Genomic DNA, 21,002 nt, shown 5'->3' with positions numbered 1-21,002 from the left:
CCACAGTTGGATGGGAATCAAAAGGGGGACTGTAAAACCCATCTGTTTCCATCTGTGGGCTGCCATGATTAGCTCTACTGGTATAAACTGGAGTGAGCTTGCAGCAACGTTGCAGCATTGGCATTTGATTTCCTTCCTCGGAAAGCTTCTAGGGATGCATGAGTTGGAAATGACCCCACTTCACCCACGTTGACTGATTGCTGGAGCGTTGTTTGCTATGAGCTAATCCGGGTAGGAATGGAGCTCTAATCTGTGCAGTGCTGGCATTTCCTCTTACCCAGTCGCAGTTCAAAGCAGGCTTCTCTCTTTCCAGTTCACTTTGAAGCTTGACGTTGCTTCAGGTTGCCAGGGAGGATGCTGGAGGTGATGGGTTTGCTTTAGGGGGGGTCTTGCAGTTGTATCCCAACGCCAGAAGGTGTAGAAGCATCTCAAGGATGCAAACCCTGCTGTTAGCTTGGGATGAGCTGACAGATCTCAGCAACCACCGTAGGTGGAGGAGGGCATTTCAGGGCTAGGGTTGACTGGGGTGACTCCAGCGATGTCTGTGAAGCAAAATGTTTATGCTCTGCTTCACCCATCTGCAGGCTGCCAGGAAATGAGCTGGCTCCAGCCTTGGCTTGAATGGAGCAGCCCTTGAGCCAACAGTGCTCTGCCCCTTCTGAAAATGCAGCCTCCTCCTCCAGCTGGGTGCAAAGAAAGAGTAAGAGGGGCAGCTTAGCTCATTGACCAGCATTTCAGTGGCTTTTGGGAGTATCTATGTTAGGAAATAAGCAATTTAATGTAGTCTCACATGTTGTATCCTTTTGGTTTGCATCCATGCCCCAGACAGGGCTTGGGACATACTGATAGACCCATCTTAATTATAACAATGCTTAAACCTCATGACCAGGGCCATGTGTGAATGTAGTGATAGCCACTTCTGATCAGTGGTGTCGCACCCTGGGCAATCTTGACTTTAAGAGCTTAAATGCTCTTTCTCAGCTCTATGTGCAAATCACACTCTGTTTACATCCTGATGCTGTGCTGATCTGCTTTTTGGGAAGATAATGGGCAATTGATGATCCTGGGCTTGATAAGGACTCAGGTAAATCATCAAATGGACATGGTTCTGGCTTCTTTAGAACGGCACAGCATCGAGTTGAGTTCACCCCATAATTCAACAGGGAATGACTGGAGCAGGCAAATGTGCATTAGCTCTGTGTGTGGCTGGTTTTGGCAGAGGTTTGATTTTCTAGTGACAGCCAGAGAACCTCCTCTAAAGGAACCTATTTAAAGCAATGGATTTGGTGGTTAAAGAACTTCTTTGGTTTACAAATGCTATTGTACAAAGAGATGTCGACCTGGCAGTGTTCCAAGCTGCTCCAGTGGAAGGGGTCCCTGCCCATGGCAGGGGTTGGAGCTGGAGGAGCTTTAAGGTCCCTTTCAACACAAACCATGCTGTGATTCTATGAAATAGCCCTTGTAGGTGGCAATGTGCATGTGAACGAACTCCATAATCCCTCCTGCAGATCCTACAGGAAAGAAAATAATCCTCCTAAGCCTCTGCTCTCCTGCTACCAGTACCAGGTTGTAAATAATGCTACAAACTCCATCTGGGTTGGGGAGTTGCAGCTAAAGAGGCTGGTCCAAAACTAATCCCCAGATAGGGAAATCTCGTCTGTGCTCTGTGATGTGACTTTTGTGGCTGTTTCAAAGAGGTCAGATTAAAACCTGCATCACAAAAGCAGGTAAAACGCATGAGCCACCTTCACAATGAGTCACAAACTGGGTCGTTGTGTGGTAAATTCCTTTAATTTGGGGTGGGTTTTTTTGCCATTATCCCTTACTTTGAGAATTGGTTATGCTCCCACAGGTGGGAATTGGGAATGCACAAAAGTGGTGGAAAATGTGGCTGAAATACTGATTCTTTTTAATTCTTATTTTTTACGGATCCTGTGATTTTAATGCATCAAGAAATCGCTGACAAACTGAAACTTGGCGACAGGTCTCAGTCTTCATTTGCTTCCTTTTGGGGCTCTTCTGATTAAGTCTTTATATAATCTTGGAATAAGAAATCATATTTCCATTGCTAGAAGTGGCCCCACACCAGACCTGAGGTCACAAGCACAGTGGTACATGTAAGATGCCTGGTTTTGGTAGCTCTTCTGCAGCCCAAAAAACTTCAGCTTGTGCCTGATCCTTTTAAATATTCTCATTTCAAGATCACTTTTTTCTTACTTTAGTTGATATTCTCTCCATTCTTCTTTGGGCTGTGGCCATCTCATTGAGTGTGCTCCGCAAAGGCTTCATGCATGCACCAGTTAGCTCTTTCTGAGGTTAACTGAGTGCATAGAGCTTGTCCTCTGTAGACATTTAGCTGAAGGATAAAGGTGACTCTTCATTTATTGATTTTCCTTTAAAGTTAAGTGTTGATACAATGAGGTTAACACCATTTAATACCATTCTTTAAGACATGGCTGTGTCTTCATTAGCAAGTGGTATGGCCCAAGAGAAGAGGTTTGTGGAGGGAGATAGTTGGTGCTGAAGTCCTGATGTCCATAGAGTAGTTAGGGTTGGAAAGGACCTGAAAACCACCTAGTTCCAACGTTTTGGAGGTGGTGGTGTAGTCATTTAGGATTCGCTCCAATCTGGACCGAATACCCACTGGTAGTTGATGTACACTGAGTTCACTCCTGGAGCACATCTGGTTTTGCTTCACCCAAAGCCCTTTAGTGGTGTGAACCAGAGTATAGAAAACAGGACAAAACATGAAGCTACTTCCAAATTACATCCTGGTAGGAATGAAGGTGCTAATACCTGTACTTGGTCAGGTTCATTTGCATGACAACACTGAGTGCAGTGTGAGCTGAGCATGTTTAAGCTTAGTGCAAGTAAGTGGTAACTAGTGAGCACATCCGTCATATCCTGGTGTGAAGAGGGATAAACTGAAAGAGAAGGAGGGAAGGTTTTCTAGAAGTGCCAAAATCTCAGTGCTGACATTCCTATCAAACCTCATGGAGCTGAATATGGACGTCTTCTGCAAGCACCTTCAAACCTTCTAGTGGTTCTGCTTGAGCTTCCATAGGTGAGGTGGCACCTCCTGCTTGAAGCTGTGATTGAGTGATCAGGATGACTCCGCTTTTAGCAGTAGAGGCTCGAAGCTGTTGAATGGTGCAGATTTCACCTTGCTTTAAAGCATATGGAAGCTTGTGAAGCAGGGGTCTCTAAAGCTCTTCTGATGAGGGGTGGTTGGAGGGAGGTTGTAGAGGAGACAGGCTACATCCAATATGTTGTATACGTAGGTCAGGTTGATGTAGGTTCGGATTCGGGCTCAGTCTGTGCTGAATAGCATCAGTGGTGCTGGGAAGATGTTCCCTATTCTTGACCTCACTGAAGTATGCCAACCCTCAAGGGATTGGACTGGGTTTACACAAAATCAGCCAGGCAAATATATCTGGCAAGTGCAGCATCAAGGAGCGACCTAAAATAGCTTTTTGGAGAGCTTTGACACAGGCTCTGCTACTTGCATGTAAATGAAGGAGAAAACACACACAAAAAAATAGATATATGAAACATAAAGCCCAAACATGTTCTGAAATGTTTTCCCTTGGCTTATCAAATCACTGTCATCCAGTGCATGAAAACTGGCCAAGTTTATCCCATAATGACCTTTAAAAAGCTGGAGGATTACTATGTTTTATACAGCAATATTGGTCCAGCATTTGAGATGCTTGAAACCTCACTCGCCTTGCAAAACCTGTCCAGTTAACTGATTCAGCAGTGTTGCTGATCCGTGCAAGGTGTTAGACCCAAATGGGGAGACAAAAAACCAACTAACAATAGGGGAAAGTGAGGTTTGAAAGCTTGGAGAACCATAGACTGGAAGGCACCAGGAGAAAATAGTCATAATCTGCTGAACGGGTTAGGAATTGCTTCTTCCTGGGGAATTTTGGTGGGAGGGAGTGAAGGTGTGAGTGGTTTTAGGTTGGGGTGTTTATATAATCCAGATGTTCCATGGGTGGATTATAATCTGGAACTCCTGGGTTGCAAAGGGTTGGCTCGGCTGTGCACTGGTGGTTGATGTGGAGGAGGTTCGTCGTGGAGGAGGTTCATCGTGGAGAGATGTTGCAGCCTTGCTGTTGGATTTGGGACTGGGGAAAGCTAGTGTTGGTTGGAGGTAACATAGGTGCTGTAGATGGCATCCTGCTACCAAAGGTGGGGGTTCTGGGGAAACTCCGCATTCCAACCACAGCGCTTTCCTTCCAGGAGGTTACTTAGAGAATCGTAACATCCCAAACTGGTTTGGGATGGAAGGGACCTTAAAGCTCCTCCAGCTCCAGCCCCTGCCATGGGCAGGGACCCCTTCCACTGGAGCAGCTTGCTCCAAGCCCCTGTGTCCAACCTGGCCTTGAACACTGCCAGGGATGGGGCAGCCACAGCTTCTCTGGGCACCCTGTGCCAGCGCCTCAGCACCCTCACAGGGAGGAGCTTCTGCCTTATCTCCAACCTGAACTTCCCCTGTTTCAGTTTGAACCCATCACCCCTTGTCCTGTCACTGCAGTCCCTGATGAAGAGTCCCTCTCCAGCATCCTTGTAGCCCCCTTCACACACTGGAAGCTGCTCTGAGGTCTCCACGCAGCTTCTCTTCTCCAGGCTCAACAGCCCCAATGTTCTCAGCCTGGCTCCATACAGGAGCTGCTCCAGCCCCTGCTCATCCTCATGGGCTCCTCTGGACTTGTTCCAACAGCTCCATGTCCTCTTTATGTCGAGGACCCCAGAACTGCACCCAGTGCTGCAAGTGGGGTCTCACCAGAGCAGAGTAGAGGGGTAGAATCACCTCCTCTGACCTGCTGGTCACTTGTGCGCATAGGTGCAGATCTATGGATAGGGTGGAGAGAGTATAGTTTTTGCAAGTATGGCAGAGCAGTTTGACCATGTGGTTTTGAATGCACCTAGTTGTTGCCCTGTGCAATTCCCATTTTACCTCCTTCTGGTCCCTTTTTTCCCATTTATTTGGAACATGAAGACCCTCATGGGATGGAGCTGGTATGGAGGTTTGATAGAAGTTGGCTTATAAACTTGAGCTGAGTTGAAAAAGATGTTTTAACCACAGCCCCAGCCAAGAATTGGGAATTTCTAGCAGAAGACATCACTTTTGGCACAGCAAAAATGAAATAATTCCAAGCCTTTTTATTGCTTTCTTTTTTTTCTCTTGGCACTTCTTATAAAACAGAGCATCCAAGGAAGAGCTGTATCACAAGATAGGTATCCAGGGTGATGCATGATGGAAAACAGTCAATATACAGTTAAGTAAATAGCTTCAGCCCTTAAGATGGAAAAGGAAGGCAAAAACTAGTAGTATTTCATATATCACCAAAGCAGTGTTTGCATTGGTTATGTTGTTCTGCATAATTGAAAAGCCATGAGAGTAGAGAAAAGGGCATTTTCCGAAGAGATTAATGTTGTGCTCGGGGTCTGGAAGGAAATTATAGTAGTGGAGTTACTCATTCACTTTGTCAGTTTTCATCCCTTCTTGCTCATTCTGGGAAGAGAAGCTTCATATTTTCCATAAAGGATGTGTTTCAGTGGTTTGTTCCAATCAGACTGGATGCTGGTTGGGAACAGAAACATGTGTGGCCTATTGAATGCCTGCAGAGTAAAACCAACAAGTAGAACGTGGAAATGGGGCTGCTTAGGGAGAGTTTGCAGCACTGTTCTCTTCATGGATGTCTTTGTGTTTTGGGATTTCAGTCATGCTTTTGGATTAGGTCACTGACCATATGTTTTTTCCTCTGTGTGTGTAGAGTATTATTTGGAACATGCATCCGAGCTGAATGGTGGTGTAAATCTCCATTAAGCAATGCTGCTGTGGTCTCTCCTCCTGGAAAACACTTGTATATGTGGTGGTGGTGGGAATGGATGAATGTTGTGGATGGGTGGTTGGCTTTGCAGGATCTGAGTGGCTTAGGGAAGGAGTAAGGAAGGGTTTGTATATGTGTGTGTAGTAGCAGCATCCATAACCTGCTATGTAGACTTTGCCGTTTGATAGCTACTCGGTCATTTAGGCTGAGAGTAAGATGTCAAGTTGCACCTCTCACATGTGAATGGAAAAGTTAATTCAACAATTGCCTATAAAATACCCCAAACACAAACAAGCCAAAAAAACCCAGCTCTGTATCCAAAATGTTCCCTCATTGCACGTGCCTAAAGAGCTGGAGAAATGCTGAACTGGCGCTACATAACGTGGATCTACATAATGGACCTCTTTGTCCAGGGCTGGGGACCAGGGTGGCATCTCCTAACTCCCCCAGGTGAAAAAGGTCCCAAATCTACCCTTGGAAATACCTAGTTAACTCCATCCAACCTCCACAGCTTCTAGATGGAATGTTGGACAATATGGGGGCACTGTCCCTGCAATGGGCCAGTATTAATGCTCATTTCTCTTTCTATCCACAGTGGGAGCGGCTCTGGTTCCTCATCCTCACCTCATCCTTCTTCCTGACCCTGGTTTGGTTTTACTTCTGGTGGGAGGTTCACAATGACTACAATGAAATCAACTGGTGAGTAGAGCTTCCCCATTGCAGAGGAGCAAGCCCTTAACAATTTTGGCTGCCATCAGACTCCTTTAAGAGTTGTTTGACATTGCCTTGGATGCATTTGAGTCTTTCAGATGGAGTTGTTAATGACAGTAAGGGAAAGTGAGGTAGGAAGTGAGTCTGCAGGAGAGCATCTATTGCTTATCTTCACTGATAGAATCATAGAATGGCTTGGGTTGGAAAGGACCTTAAGATCATCTTCCATAAGAAACCAAAGTTGGGGCTGGAATCACGTCGAAGCATTTGGTTGCGTTCAGTTTGTTTCTTTCTCTGGCCTGCTGTTTTGGGAGGATCCTGAGCAATTTGGCTGCAACTTTCTGCAGAACATAAATGGCAAAAAGCTCAGCCTCAAGCAGACATGGGTGTGGAAAACTTGGCAACGTTGGAAGGAGCTGAAAACGAGCTTTCCAGAGGGATGTGCTGGGCAGTTCGGCTGTTACCAGCTCCCTCCAGTGCTGGAAATGATCCTCCCTTTCACTGTCTCGGCAGCATCTTTAAACCACTTTGACAGTACCTTGGGCTCTCTTCTAACCAGACTGCCCTGACATCATCCTCTTGTGGGCTATAGCGTGTAAACTGTGGTTTGCACCGCAGTGGGTAGTTGATCCCTTAAATACATCACATGCTTTAGATGCTGATGTTGTGGGAGGGAGGGTGTTCACCAACTCAGTGTTCACCAACTCAATGATGTGAGCTGGCTTCTCCTAGGAGTGTGGTTTTCCTCTTTGCTCAGACCCACACTCTTAGAACTGAAGCCATCACCATTGCTCTTGGTTATTTGTAAGACTAGAAGGAAAAAACCCTTATTTTAAAGGGCATTTTGGAACTTCTTTCTCTTCCAGTTTATACCAACAGTAAAGACGTGAATGCTTCTAGTCCACTCCAGTGCAAAGCCAAATCTGTCTGAGCTTAAAGTGGAGAGAGGGCTAAATAAAATCATGTGGGGATGCTGTGACTGGGCATTGCAGCTGCAGTGATGCAAAGGTTTGGGTTCCCAAATACTCACGCCAGAGTAGGAGGAGATGTGCAGGTCTGGTCTGGATGCAGGAGGTATTTGGGCTTTGAAATCACAGAATCCCAGACTGGTTTGGGTTGGAAGGGGCCTTAAGATCATCCAGTTCCAACCCTACAACTGAGCACAGCAATTGCTGCCTGTGATTCAGGCAGCAGGTTCGGTGTCCAACAGTGGATGCACCTATCCCTATAAAACCAATTTGGCCTAATTAAACTGTGGCAGTGATTTAGCTACATAAAGATGGAGATTTGGCCTTCCAACTTGTAAAGACTTAAGGGAATATTCTGCGATTGAAATGGGCTTTACAAAGACAAGGAAAATTATAGCCTGGCATGTATTGCTGCAGGCTTTAACCTTTCCCTGTGAAGCTGAACATGCAAAGAGGTTCTTGTGGCTCTGAAATTTAGGTAAATATCTTCTTTTTTTAATTCACTGCCTCATCTTTTTGATGTCTGCATTTAATTGCACTGTACTTCAGCTCTCCAGTGTGCAAGTGATGTACTGCAACGGGAAGCTCAGCATTGGTTAATGGAGGATGTGGGGAGATGGAGGGATTAATGGAGATGCTGCATTTGGGAACCTGGCTGTGTTCCCTCTGGAACAGGACTACAAATACAAGTCTGTGTAGCAAATACCTTGTTCCTTAGTCACGGAGAAGGCTCATGTGCTTCATAACTGCCATGGAAACAGCGTTTTAAAGCAGTCATTTCCACATCAAGTGAAGACCTGACACATCAGAGGGCCGCTTGAAGGGACATCAGAGCAAAAACTTAAGTGTACTGAAGTTGAGCTAAGGAAGCTTTTAGTGGTGTCATAAGCAAAGACTTCAGAGGAACCCTCTTCTCTTTCTTCCCTCTTGTTTAGTTATAGCATGTCTGAATCCCTCCAGATCCCTTTTATTATGGCTCTTTGAGTCCCTAAGCAGAACCTGGATAATGGCCACCTTTGGACCCACGGATTTGCTCTGTAGGTGCTATGTGAGAGCATTACTCTTGGACAGAGTAGATGGAGCAGTTGCCAGGCCAGAGTTTGTGGCTGATGAATGATGCTGGATTTGAGTAGTGGGGTGGAGGTTGAGTCTTCAATATGCTCACACACAGCATTAATCTATTGTAACCAAAGAAAGGCAATGAAAACCCTGGGTGCTCACCTTGGTCTGTTCATGACCCCTCACTGATGAGTGGGGTTGAGGAAGGCCAGTGGGACCTGAGCCCCACATTTACTGTGAGGGTGCTGAGGCGCTGGCACAGGGTGCCCAGAGAAGCTGTGGCTGCCCCATCCCTGGCAGTGTTCAAGGCCAGGTTGGACACAGGGGCTTGGAGCAAGCTGCTCTAGTGGAAGGGGTCCCTGCCCGTGGCAGGGGTTGGGACTGGAGGAGTTTTAAGGTCCGTTCCGTCCCAACCAGTCCTGCTGCATCATCCACCCTGTAGCCATCCTGCCCTTGCTGTACAAGAGGATTAGCATGGAGATGAAGTTAACCAAATTCAAGTCAAGCCAGTGATGTTTTCTCTAAAAATCCAGTGGAAAAAAGTTTAATCCGGGTCAGGCTTGAACTCTAAGAAGTTGCAATAAAGGTTTTTGGGTTTGGCTGCCTCTCTCCTGGTGTGGTGGGGCCTGGGTGTCCTTCTGCATTTCTGGCCAGGGAAGGTATTTGACTGAGTCTCCTGCATCTTGCTTTGCTCTAATGTGCTTTAATGTCTTTTTAATCCATCTCCAGAACAGTTTTACTGGGAAGCATATTGCTATTCACATGCAGATCTGACATTTGAGACCCAGTGCTAGGCACAAAGGACAGTGTTGCTGCTGTGATACCTGGTGCTCCTGTTCATAAAGCTTTTACTGCCCATTGGCTTCAAGGAAATAATGAGAGGCAGGATGCTGAGCTGAACCTGCCTTCTGAATATAGGGTTGGGAAACCTGGTAGCTGAGAGTGGGGAAGATAAATAGAGGACAGGAGGGAAGAAAAAACCCCTTTAGCAGGAGGATGAAGCCTATTTCTTTGCTTGTGGGTTGAAGAGTTGGTGGGGGAAGAGCCTTGCGATCCCAAAAGCTAAGGTGGGGAGTGAATGTGGGTTTCTCTGTTCATAAAGCAGTGCTGTGACCACCAAGCTATAGGAAAAGCATTTGGCTTCTATGGTTTGCTGCTGCTAAGCTTTGAGGTGGCAACTGTTCTTACCTGTGTGCAGGGAACCTGGGGAATTCACTGGGGAGGGATGGCCTAGAGGAACCAAAGAAGCTGTTTTGGAGGTACATGCTGTGGAGATACACCTGTAGGATGTCGTCTATGCTTCGGTATTGCTTTAACTGGGCCTAAGTTCCTGCTCTGACCGTCCAGTGCATCAGGACATGGCTGCTACCTCTTGCTGAGGTTGGACCACAGATCCATTGAATGGTCCATGTCTTACTTAAAGCTTTAAGGTAAACACAAGGACCAAGAGAAGGGAACCCACTGAGCCAAAAACCCCCACAAGCATCCTTCAGGATGGGCAGATGAACCCTTTGGTCAATTGAAGATGTGACCTCCCTACAAGTGCCTGAGAGGAGGATGGAGCCAGGAGGGGCTGGGCTCTGCTCCCAAGGAACAAGGGATGGGACAAGAGGAAACGGCCTCAGCTGCACCAGGGCAGGTTTAGATGGAGCTGAGGAACAATTCCTGCCCCAGAGGGTGCTCAGGCATTGGAACAGGCTGCCCAGGGCAGGGCTGCAGTCACCTCACACCCCATGGAGACGAGGCCTCAGTGCCATGGGGCAGTGGTGGCCTTGGCAGTGCTGGGAATGGTTGGACTGGATGAGCTTAAAGGGCTTTTCCATCCTGGCTGATTCTATGAAGAAGATGCATTTCCTCCAACAAGCCCCGTGGACCTTCTCTACAGCCCACTGGAATAAGAAACACCATCTCCAATAAGTCCAAGAGGACCAATTTCTTCCATCACTTTGTCCCGCTACAAAGAGCTCTCACCTTGATGATACAGCACAGCTTTGCACAGCAATATTAACTTTCCTCCCCTGCCCTTGCCACCATCTCTATATTGTATTTATTAGTCTAAAAGCACATGGGACAGTGTTGGACCTATTGTTTAGGCCGTGCATGGGGTTATTTTTCCTCTTGTTTGTAGGGAATATTTGTGGGAAAACTCAAGCCTTGATTCCGTGTGGAGGTTTTATTGTTGTTTCATGGTGGTTTTTCCTTTTACCAACATATCCTTGTTGCTGTGTTTTGACAGATTTGTCCAATTCCTCTTTGCAGAGTTAATTTACCATGAGGAATCAAAGCACAAACCCTGGCTTTTATTTCAGAGTGACTTAAGCTTTTTTCTCCCTATTTCTCCTCTGTAGAGTGGGAGCAAAAAGACCCATTTTCTAAAGGTTTACCTAAACCCTGATGAAGTTGCTGTGGTGTTAAATCTCTTCTTAACCTGTCCTTCACATTCCTCTTTCAGGTTTTTATATAACCGAATGGGATATTGGAGTGACTGGTCCATTCCAATACTTGTGACAACTGCTGCTGGCTTTACTTACATTACAGTGTTATTGGTGAGTAGAAGGAAATGTTTCCTAGAGAACTGGGTCCTTGTTGTTAAACGCACACAAACTTCTCTGTCCAACTCTCCACCTTGAGCAATTTTCCTTTCAGAAGTGATTTCTCCTCCTGTCTTTGCCTTAAGTTGCCTAAAATCAATGGAAAGTGAAAAATACACACCTTGACCTCAGATGATCAGGAGCAAAGACAGAGACCCTCATACCAGTGGTACAGTTGGCCTGAGGAGAAATACATCTCTTGTTCCCCTTAGTATGGCCCAGTTTCCACTCTGGTGTCTGCCAGTCACGAGTGCAAGTTGTTTCCCCTCATCCCAGCATCCAGAGGGTGCTGGGACCTCCCAGGTGATGTCCATGCAGGCAGCATCCTGGTACCCTGCCCCATGTAGGCACTGATCTTTGAGGTGATGTCCGTTCAAGTACCATGCTGGTACCTGGCCCCATTCAGGCACTGCTCCCTGTGGACCCATGGACCAGCGTCCCAAATCCCTGCCTCTTGGAGGTCTAAGTGTTTCCCTCCACATCCTTGGTTTTGTAAAGGATCTCTTTGTACAGCTGAGCTAGATGGTGTCTTCTCAGCCATCCTCGTGCTAGCCCTGCTTTCTGTCCTGGCCTGTTGGGTTATCTTTATGGATGCTGATATGTTCCTACATGTTCAAACCCTTGAAGGTTCTGATGTGCCTATGTCTGACTCTTGGTTTCTTCCTCCCAGATACTAGCGCTATGTCACATAGCTGTGGGACAGCAAATGAACCTGCACTGGCTTCACAAGGTAAATGAGCTCTTTTCAGCTTGGAAGTGAGTGGGAGCTCTATAAAACAGGAGTCTCAGGAGTATGTGGTCATGGTCTTGAGAAGAGCATATATTGTAGATGTCTTTGGTTCATGTGTCCTCATCTCAAAGCAAATTGCACAGTTGGATCAGTCAAAGACTTTGGTGAAGTGCTTTGGGGTCCCTGCTGACAGACAGAGGGCTGCTTTTGGAGATGGATACACACTGAGTCATCAGGTCAGCCTGACCTTAGTCTCAGCTCGGCGTGGTTCTCCATTCTGAACCTCTCTGGTGCTCCTTTCTGTGCTGAGCTCAGCCCTGGATGAGGGGCTGACCAGATGTGAAGCTGTTGAGGTTGTGCTTGGAGGAACTGAGTGGAAAAGCCTTGGGAGAAGAAGTAGGTGTTTAAACTGGGGCTGTGCAACGTGCAGGTTGTGGTTTGGTGGAACCCAAGGTCCTGATTTGTGTGTAAAGCAGCTTGAAAAGCATTGCTGTGAGGTGTCCCTGCCCATGGCGGGGGGGTGGAACTGGATGATCTTAAGGTCCTTTCCAACCCAAACCATTCTAGGATGCAGATCTGCTGTTAGGAGCGCAGAAAGGGAGAGGAAGGGTATGTAGCAAGCTGCAGGGAGACACGGTGCCAAAGAAAACGGCTTGGCAGCTTTCCATTGTAACTGGCAGTCTGCTATAAGAGGTAATTAAGGGACCAGTCCTGAATGTGCTGATTACACAGCTCCTCCTGAAACTGCTTGTTCTGCACGTGACAAGGTCTTGCAGGATCAGAGCCTGAACAGATGTACCAGCTCTATCCAGTACACAGGCACAGGGAGAGCACCGACATCCCCACCCGCTCCTTTCTTTTGCCTAGAAACAATAGGAATTGTGCTTCCTCTGGAGGAGGGGGTGCAGAAAGGGAGCAGGGACTGTCTGGAGAAGAAATTGCTGGTTCTTGAGCCCGACATATGTTTCCTCATTGGGAGAAGTGGTATTTTTCAGACACGCTCCAGGTGGCGGGTGGGTTTGGATGAGTAAGTCCCGAAGAGGAATGTGTTGGTGGAGATCAGTTAGTTCTTGCCTGCAGAAACCCACCTTTCCTTCCCTTCTTCCAAATAAGTCCACTTTCATCGCAGCTCTCTCTTCCCTTCCCCACATTTCCCTCTGCTTTCTAAAGAGGTTGAGATGAGAAACTGGAATAAGTTAATATTCTTCCCTGCAACTGTGCTGAATTACCTTCAAATATAGCATAAAGCCTGTGGGAAAGGCTGGTATGTGCAAACCACACAATTCCTCCCAGCTTTCTCCTGGAATCCTGCAAAAAAGAGCTGAGGATTGTAAACCAAGGTGGAGAAACACAAGCGAAAATAAAAGCAATAAATAGGAGCTGATGGGAGGAGGAAATGATGGAATGGAGATACTTCTGTCCTGACACCTCTGTGCCTCACAGGGCAGTGATATCAAGGGGAATTAGGGCTGTACTGAAGAAATCTGGTAGGCAAAGTCTTTTCTTGCTGCTGAATTTGGAGTTCAGCTTTAGGGGGATATAAAATGGACCAAAAGTAGATTCAATACAGGTTGTGTGCTGGTCCTTTATGATCTGGCATCTGCATTGCTGCCTCTGGCCTCGCTCCATCAGCTCCACATCCCTCTTGTGCTGCTGCCCCAGAGCTGGATTGCAACTGCAAGGGGTATATCATGAGTAGAGGGGAAGAATAGGGTCAGAAGGTGTCTTGAATGCAGCCTCTTAGCTCGGGGATCCTCTCCTACCCATTGCAGTTGCTCTCTTGGACCCTTCTGCTGCCCCATGTGCTTTGTTCATATTCCCCAGAAGCTGTAGGCTCAGAGCAAGCTACTGCTGTCCTTTGGACACCTCTTTTGCTGTTGGCAAGTTTGCTTATAGAATCATAGAATAATTAGGGTTGGAAAAGACCTTAGGATCATCAAGTTCCAACCCCCTGCCATGGGCAGGGACACCTCACACTAAACCAGGGCACCCAAGGCTCTGTCCAACCTGGCCTTGAACACTGCCAGGGATGGAGCATTCACAACCTCCCTGCACAACCCATTCCAGTGCCTCAGCACCCTAACAGGAAAGAACTTCTTCCTTAGATCCAATCTAAACTTCCCCTGTTTCAGTTTTAACCCACCACCCCTTGTCCTGTCACTACAGTCCCTGATGAAGAGTCCATGCCCAGCATCCCTATAGCCCCGCTTCAGATATGGGCATTTAGGAAAGGAACAGCAGGTATGAACTGATGCTAAACTAGAAAGAATTCCTATCCTCATGTACAAAAGTGATTTCTGTAGATGTTCGGGATGGGGGTGGGGGGTTTATTTGCTTGCCAAAGGTATTAACCCAGTCTGAAATTGATGTAGAGATGTCCTATGCATCCTAGCTGATCAGTTCATTGTTGTGTGTCAGCCAGCCTGTTCTGCCCAAGTCTCCCACACAGATTTGGGATCTAGACACTACATGAGACAGAGGCATAGAGCAGCAGCGTCCTTTGAATCCAGGAGGTGTGTGGAACAGTAGAGACTGAGATACCAGACGGTGAACTGTTTCTTGATAGACAGCCCAGATTTTGGGTCTTTACAGCTGGAGTTACTTCGATGGCAGCTCTTGACAGCTTGAACTTTTTACCTTCAAAACGGGGATGACATTTTCTTTTTGACTGCTTTGCTCAGGCTCTGTGTGCTTCCATGTGGAAGGAGAGGGAGGCTGATAGGCTGGGTTTGCCATCTCGGTTCAGCCACTGTCTCACCCATCACCTCTTCTTAAGCCACAATACCTGTTGTAACTCCTCTGTCAACATGGCTTGGATGCTGTCTGCACAGATGCAGGTGAAGCCACATCCATTCACAAAGCCGTGCTTGAACCATCTCTAGACGATTTAGTGATGGAGATGCACAGCCTTGCTTAACTCATATGATCACCCTTTACTGATGCGCAGTGTTCCTTGTGCTGGGTGTGCTCAAGCTCTATGTCTGAACAGAAGTGTTGGGCAGTCAAGCTGAGCAAAGTCCACCAACCTCCCATAGCCCTCGTGCATCAAGGACTGCTGTAACAGGGGCAAGAGAGTCTGTGACCACCTCCTCAAGTTGCCCAGCAGAACCCAATCTCTATTTAAGCTGGTTTTGATCCAGCTCGTTGTCAAAGGAAATCACCTGATCTTTCCATACTACTACTGGCCAGAGTAAGGGACCATCCATGAACTGTGTCCTCCTGGGACTGTTCAGCCCAGTGTTACAGCTCCAGTGGTGGAAAAGGGGAGGTTATGCTGGGACAGCACACAAGCCTGACCTCTTTCCTTGTGGGTCTTAAGGCTAGTTGGTTTTAGACCTTTTATTATTATTAGGTTTTATTTTACTATTAGATTTTATTATGAGATGATAATGATAGGCTGCAGGATGTGTAAATACTCTCATTTGTTGCAGATTGGCCTGGTGACAACCTTGATAACTACCGTGGTGACCATGTCATCCATAGCACAGCTCTGGGATGACGAATGGGAGATGGTATTTATTTCACTACAAGTAAGTTATCTGCAAGGATGCTTCTCAAGAGGAGAAATGGGCCACGTGCAGCTTTCTACTCTATAAAACCCTGTCTTGATGTTTGTCACTTCCAATAGTGAAGTCTTGGCAATGAGAAAGGTGGCAGCAGAACTCCCATGGAGTCCTCAAGGCCACTATCACTTTGTCTCCATCTCCTGGGCTCATAAACTCAAACCAGGGCTTGGCTGCAGACTTTGAGGTGGAAAACACTGAGTGTGACTCATAGCTGCTGGAGGGAGAGGGCAGTTCCTCCCCTTGTTTTGGCTAGCAGTGCTTGGGATGTTGGTGTCCAGCCTGGAGCGTTATGCTCATCCCAGGCTCGTGGGAGGAGTACTCTGGGTTTGTTTTCACATCGCGCATAAGTTTGTATGTATCTAAAAATGAACGCAGCTGCTGTGTTCTTGTGCTGTGGGGTGGGGAAGAACAGCACTGACACGAGTGACTAATGCTTCTGAGAAGTGCTTCTCTTCCTTGGTTGGCTCCTGTTGTTGTTTTGAGTTTAAGATTTAGACAGACAATTGGAGAACAAAAGCATTACTCAGAGGATGCTTCTCAAGCTTTCTCTCATGGTGATACAATGTGATGATACACAGTATAGTGTGTTCATAGAATGGTTTGGGTTGAAGGGACCTTAAAGCTCATCCAGTTCCAAACCCCTGTCATGGGCAGGGACACCTTCCACTGGAGCAGCTTGCTCCAAGACCTTCCTAAGAAGATTTTTGTTACTGACCCAGCCTGGCTCCAGAGCAGAGCTGCTCCAGCCCTTGCAGCATCTCTGTAGCCTCCTCTGAACTCGCTCCAACAGCTCCATCTCTCTTCCTGCTTTGACTTCTGGGCAACCTGATCTAGATGAAGATACCTCTGCTTATTGCATGGGGGTTGGAGAGGTGAGCTTTGAAAGTCCCTTCCAACCCAAACCATTCTATGATTCTTAGAGGCTTGAGTACCAAAGGCAAAGGTAGGATTTGGAAGAAGAGATACCCAAATAGGATGCAGGAGCCTAATGTGGGAGTCGTGCAACATCCAACTGGAAACGGAATGCTCTGATGCCCTCTGGAACCTGAGAGATCAGTGGATTTCCAAGGTGGTGTTGTGTTTGCAATACCTTTTTTTCTCTCCTGTTCTTGTATCCTGCAGGCCACAGCCCCTTTCTTGCATATAGGAGCACTTGCAGCAGTCACAGCCCTGTCGTGGTTGGTAGCGGGGCAGTTTGCACGCACGGAGAAAGCCAGTGAGTACCACTCGTGTCCTTGCATGATGCTCGGGGGCTGGTGGGGCATCGGGTCCTCTCCTTGGGGGGGGCAGCACTGGTTCCTTCCCAGGGCTCAGCATCCTACACCTCAGCCACAATAGGGAGGTGCATGCTCTGCTAGAGTAATCTGTGTGAAACTGGATTGGTGCATCTGGTCTAGGAATAGAATAATAGAATGGTTTGGGTTGAAGGGGCCTTAAAGCTCATCCAGTTCCAGCCCCCTGCCATGGGGAGGGACACCTTCCACTAGACCATGTTGCTCCAAGCTCTGTCTAACCTGGCCTTGAACACTGTTGAGGATGGAGCACTCACAACTTCCTTGGAATGCATCCAGATCCCATGGCTGTCAGTCTGTAGTCAGAAGCACACCTGGGCTGGAGACAAAAGGGCTATTTTAAATGATGAAGTGAATAAAAGCATTGAGATTTCGATCAGTCTGTTTTACAAAACATAAATGCACCCTCTGCCGCTAACATGCAGTATTCTCTCTATCTCATAAGCTCTTCTTCCTTCCCCTGGCTTCTTGTTCATCTGCATTTCTGGCTTTTGAAAGTCTTAATGGACTTGTTGCTTGTGGTACCGTAGCACCCAGAGGGCTCGGTAGAGATCTGGTCCTCTGATGGTTAGGTGCTTACTTAAATGCATATAAACATGGTCAAAGGTCTAAGGGAGAAGAGCTGTGAAGGTCACACTGAGCCCAGCTCTTCTTGTTGATGCTTCTCTCCACTGAAGCTCTTCTGTGCATCTCCCTTGTCCCACCTCATTGCCTGGGGCTCTCCCAAGCCTCAGCTGCTCCTCCGGGTTTTCATGTGAAATAACTTGATCCCTGTGCCCTCAGAAGTGTTTTTCTTCAGGGCATCCATGGATCTTCCCAGACATTAGTGCCAGCTCGGGAACAATGCATTTGAATGGATATTTAACCCCCAGCGAAAAACAAGCCCTGGAAGAATTTGGCAGCACTTGAGAGACTTCCAAGAAGTGGGAGTGAAGAATGAGGAAACGGTGTCTGAAGATGGAAAGATTTTGCTCGCCAGAGAGACCTTTTTAAGCAAGAATTGCTCTGTCTTGATTTATAAATATGCCAATAAAGTTGTACCCAGTTCTTCTTAAGTATGGCCTAGCATGTAATTAGGCTGCCAGTTGAGGGGAGGATTTGTGGTGATGCCTACAGCAGAGATTGCATGTGCTCCTTCCGAATTCCTTCTGCTTTTTAACTAAGCCAGGAAGCTGTTTCCCCTTCTCTTCTTCTGCTCCTGGCTTTGTGGGCTTTGGTGTTTGAGGAAAGCATTTGATCTTGAAGTCATTTGGGGGTCATTTTACTTGTGAAGCGCATCTTACCTGGAGGAGTTCACAGGCTTTTTGGTGCAGATACACTTGATGTGGCGGTGTTGAAAACGGAAGAGAAGAACTGAAATCTCTGTGAGAACCCACAGTCACTTGTAATGGGAAAATACAGTTTCATTCACTAAGAGCAATCCCCTGGAAATAGCTGGGGCAGCTGCATTGGTGCAAGTCTGTTCTTGCATCAAGTTTCATTTCTTTGAGGCGTGAGTCATGAGCAACCATCTTCTTTTCTGAGCAAATTCCTCAATTTTCTTTTAATTTATGTTCATTTCCTCTATGCTACTTTATTCTCAACCTGGAGAATAGATGCTTTAAAAGTCTTTTCAAAGGTAGTATGCACTGGAATGGGTTGCCCAAGGAAGTTGTGAATGCTCCATCCCTGGCAGTGTTCAAGGCCAGGTTGGACAGAGCCTTGGGTGCCATGGTTTGAGGTGTCCTTGCCCATGGCAGGGGGTTGGAACTGGATGATCTTAAGGTCCTTTCCAACCCAAATTATTCTATGATTCTGTGATAGTAGCTTGTTTTCAAAAGCTTGCTTCTGAGGTCAAATAGAAAACATTGTACTCAGAGCAGCCCTTGAAGCCTTGAGTAACAAATGTGAGCATGAGAAACCTGCTTTTCTTGGAGCCCAGACTAGGTTGAAATGGTAACTAGGAGCAGGAGGAGTGGGGAAAGAAGGCTTGCATCTAAGTATTGGGGTTGTCATGTTGTAGACAGTGGGAGATTTATCTGCCCTGCTTGCTTGGTGGTCACCAAGAGAGCTTTTTCCATACAGACCATCAAATTGTATATATGATGCATGTATTTCATTCTGGGGGGTTTTCTGTGGATGATCTCAGTTGCCACATATGTGTGGCTGGGTGAGTCTTCAGCTCCATTTTAATCATACAATCCCAGACTGGTTTGGGTTGAAGGGACCTTAAAGCCCATCCAGTTCCAACCCCCTGCCAAGGGCAAGGACATCTTCCACTAGAACAGGTTACTCAAAGGCCCTGTCCATCCTGGTCATTTTAACATGACCCATGCTGGGGCATCCTCTCCTTGTGAGTGCAGTCCAGTGACCACAGTTTTTGGAAGCCCATGCATTTCACATGGTGCTTGCCTTTAGTCTGAATCTGAGACAGGTTGGACACATTGGCTTGGAGCAAGCTGCTCTAGTGGAAGATGCCCATGGCATGAAGGTTGGAATTGGATAAGCTTTAAGGTTCCTTCCAACCCAAACTATTTTATGATTCTACGTGCTGTTTAATCCCTTAGTTTCAGTACTAGGATGGAAGGAACCAGAGTCTTTGCATAGCTGAGAGTTGCTGACAATGAGGTTGGTTCTTTTCAAAGCCTGGTTGGTGCGTGGTGTTCTTGGGGTGAGCAGAAATGGGGTCAGGACCACATCCTGTGTCCATCTGGAGGTTTTGATGCTGGTAGAGCACAACTCCAGAGTACCGTGCCTTTATGGTGCAGGACACAGCATGAGCTCACTTAGCACGATGCCATTGAGTGCCTTGAATGCTCTCTGGGTGATTGACCTCCTTTCCACAGGGGGAAAGATTAGCTGGCAAAGTTACTCGTGTTACTTTCTGGCTCATAGGAACATGCTTGAATGAGGCTATCAGGTGGTGGAAGCAAACCCACCTTGTTTATGGGTGAAACCAGATCAGTTGTGGTCAGGACCAGACTCTGTCCTTCCCCTTTAAAACCCCACCTTCTCCATCATGTACCCATTGCAAGAATTTGATTTAAAGGATATTTTGGAGGCTTTCCCTCAAGTTCCAATGCCTGAATGAGTTTTCAAAAAAAATCATAATTATTAAAATAAGAATTCAAGTTTTTTGCTTTAATATCTGTGGTTTCAAGTGACTCCAAATCGCTCAGGAGTTCAAAGGTGCCTGTTGTTCTTTATAAGGAACTCACGTCTGTGGGGTACAAGGGTGTCTCTGTTGCACTGTCAGCACCTTTGAGAGATTCCCAGAGACTTTGGACCTTGTGGGAAGTAGCTGGTAGCTGGGAGATGGGAGGCAGAGCTCTTCATCTAGCCCCAAGCATTGCAGCTGATACTCTCTTAGCTGCATTTGCTGGTGCTGTAATACAGTTGCTTGTGGAGACTTTGGGTAGAGCAGCACCATCACACCCCAAGGATTTCTTTAAACTATCCATTTTATTCAGTAAATTATTATCGCAAATTAAAAGCAGCTCTGCTGGCACAGATCTTAATGCAGAAGCAGTTAAAGTGGCTCTACCCTGCCTGAAATGGGTGGTGTTGGTGAACCACCAATGGAGACACAGGTGGTGTAAATGCAAGTGATAAATGCACCATCATGATAACCATGGCTTATTTATAGGTGTATTTACCTGGTGCTCTATTTCTGCTGTCAGGAAGGGCAACACTTGGTGCTGTTCCACCCGATGGACTGGAAATCAGCAGTGGTTTGGGCTACATTGCAAGGACCATGGGAGGGGGCATGGGACTGGGTGATCTTAAGGTCCTTTCCAACCCAAACCCTTCCATGATTCTATGACTTTAAGCAATTCACTTAACTTGTTTCTCCAATACAAAATGAAGTGAAAACCTCCCTCAGGACTTGATGAGCAAAAAGATCTCTTGTGTGGAGGAAGATGAAGGTGCATTGACTTCTCTCCTGTGGTGTGAGAAGATCAGGACCAAGGTTGTCACCAGTTCTTTCTCCCTCTTTCCGTCTCAGCTTCTCAGATGTTGATGTTCACGGCATACCTCGCAGTTGTAGTTGCACTTTACCTCGTCCCCCTCACCATCTCATCCCCTTGCATAATGGAGAAGAAGGCTCTGGGACCAAAGCCAGCCATCATAGGTCACCGCGGAGCACCAATGGTGAGTAGTCTGATATTGTTAGTACTTGTTGTCTTGTTCTACCATCCTTTGCACAGGCAGAACTGGATCTGATGGTCTCCAGGCTGCTCTCCAGAGAATATATATGACAAATAC

The 21,002-nt window shown here is 46.9% G+C and overlaps 1 protein-coding gene across 7 annotated transcripts in view; it reads left to right on the top strand.

Moving 5' to 3' along the window:
- Positions 1 to 21,002, top strand: part of GDPD5 (glycerophosphodiester phosphodiesterase domain containing 5) — a 163,574-nt gene that overhangs the window by 110,726 nt on the left and 31,846 nt on the right. For all 7 annotated transcript variants that reach the window (XM_061458128.1, XM_061458129.1, XM_061458130.1 and 4 more), the window contains exons 3-8: positions 6,436 to 6,539; positions 11,031 to 11,124; positions 11,840 to 11,899; positions 15,331 to 15,429; positions 16,588 to 16,681; positions 20,743 to 20,888. In XM_061458128.1, the coding sequence (XP_061314112.1) occupies positions 6,436 to 6,539; positions 11,031 to 11,124; positions 11,840 to 11,899; positions 15,331 to 15,429; positions 16,588 to 16,681; positions 20,743 to 20,888 (597 nt within the window). The remainder of the gene's footprint in view (positions 1 to 6,435; positions 6,540 to 11,030; positions 11,125 to 11,839; positions 11,900 to 15,330; positions 15,430 to 16,587; positions 16,682 to 20,742; positions 20,889 to 21,002) is intronic.

The sequence above is a fragment of the Pezoporus flaviventris genome, unplaced genomic scaffold (genome assembly GCF_033815535.1).
Source record: "Pezoporus flaviventris isolate CSIRO_AGI_PZ_B2104156 unplaced genomic scaffold, CSIRO_AGI_Pfla_v1 ptg000025l, whole genome shotgun sequence".
NCBI classification, from domain to species: domain Eukaryota; kingdom Metazoa; phylum Chordata; class Aves; order Psittaciformes; family Psittacidae; genus Pezoporus; species Pezoporus flaviventris.
This window is presented reverse-complemented; position numbering and strand designations above follow the sequence as displayed.